Source organism: Octopus bimaculoides, chromosome 25 (assembly GCF_001194135.2).
Source record: "Octopus bimaculoides isolate UCB-OBI-ISO-001 chromosome 25, ASM119413v2, whole genome shotgun sequence".
NCBI lineage: Eukaryota > Metazoa > Mollusca > Cephalopoda > Octopoda > Octopodidae > Octopus > Octopus bimaculoides.
The window spans coordinates 29,243,343-29,244,293 of NC_069005.1; the positions used below are offsets into that span (position 1 = coordinate 29,243,343).

The following is a 951-nucleotide window of genomic DNA, read 5'->3' on the forward strand; positions in this document are numbered from 1 at the left end:
TATATATAAATTATATATATATGACTGAGGATGTTAGAAACACCTACATTGCTAGAAATAAGAGTTAAATGCTCTAATGCTGAGGTCAAAGCACATAATATATACATACATACATATGTATGTATGTATATATATAAGCTCTTTGTATAGGGACTTCCCTCACAATGTCTGTCTACCAAATTCATTCACAGGGCATTGGTTGGCCCAAGGCATTGGTTGGCCCAGGGCATTGGTTGGCCCAGGGTATTGGTTGGCCCAGGGCTATTGACGACACTTGTCCAGGTTGCCGTTCAGTGACCTTGAACCTGAACCACATCGCCATTCCTGGATAATTTCCTTGTTCCTTTCCCAAAGACTATAAACTCGCTGTGAACCCTCAACCATTACTTTTTGCTTCCAGGTGCATTTCTAATTCCATATTTCATTTGTCTGATAACCATTGGCATCCCTCTCTTCTTCATGGAAATCTCTGTCGGCCAGTTTAGTGGACTTGGACCACTCACCATATTTCGCCATTGTCCACCTTTTAAAGGTAAGTCCAACGTAGCTGCTGTTGTTGTTATTCTTTAATCCCACCACCACCACTACTATCACACATACCAACTAAGTCAGCTCACACTGAGCAGAGCTAAGACTGTAAGCACTTTGTCTGTGACCATATTAAGACTCATCAGCATTGTTATTATTCATGTTATTATTATTATTATTATTATTATTATTGAGGTGCAATGGCCCAGTGGTTAGGGCAGCAGACTCGCGGTCATAGGATCGCGGTTTCAATTCCCAGACCGAGCGTTGTGAGTGTTTATTGAGCGAAAACACCTAAAGCTCCATGAGGCTCCAGCAGGGGATGGTGGCGAACCCTGCTGTACTCTTCCACCACAACTTTCTCTCACTCTTACTTCCTGTTTCTGTTGTGCCTGTAATTCAAAGGGTCAGCCTTGTCACACA

General features: G+C 42.5%; 1 protein-coding gene across 4 annotated transcripts in view; it reads left to right on the plus strand.

Moving 5' to 3' along the window:
* The window catches only part of LOC106871681 (sodium- and chloride-dependent GABA transporter 2), a 20,441-nt gene that overhangs the window by 3,938 nt on the left and 15,552 nt on the right, over positions 1-951 (plus strand). For all 4 annotated transcript variants that reach the window (XM_052976674.1, XM_052976673.1, XM_014918279.2 and 1 more), the window contains exon 3: positions 401-532. In XM_052976674.1, coding sequence (XP_052832634.1) covers positions 460-532 — 73 coding nt within the window. In that variant the 5' untranslated portion in view covers positions 401-459. The remainder of the gene's footprint in view (positions 1-400; positions 533-951) is intronic.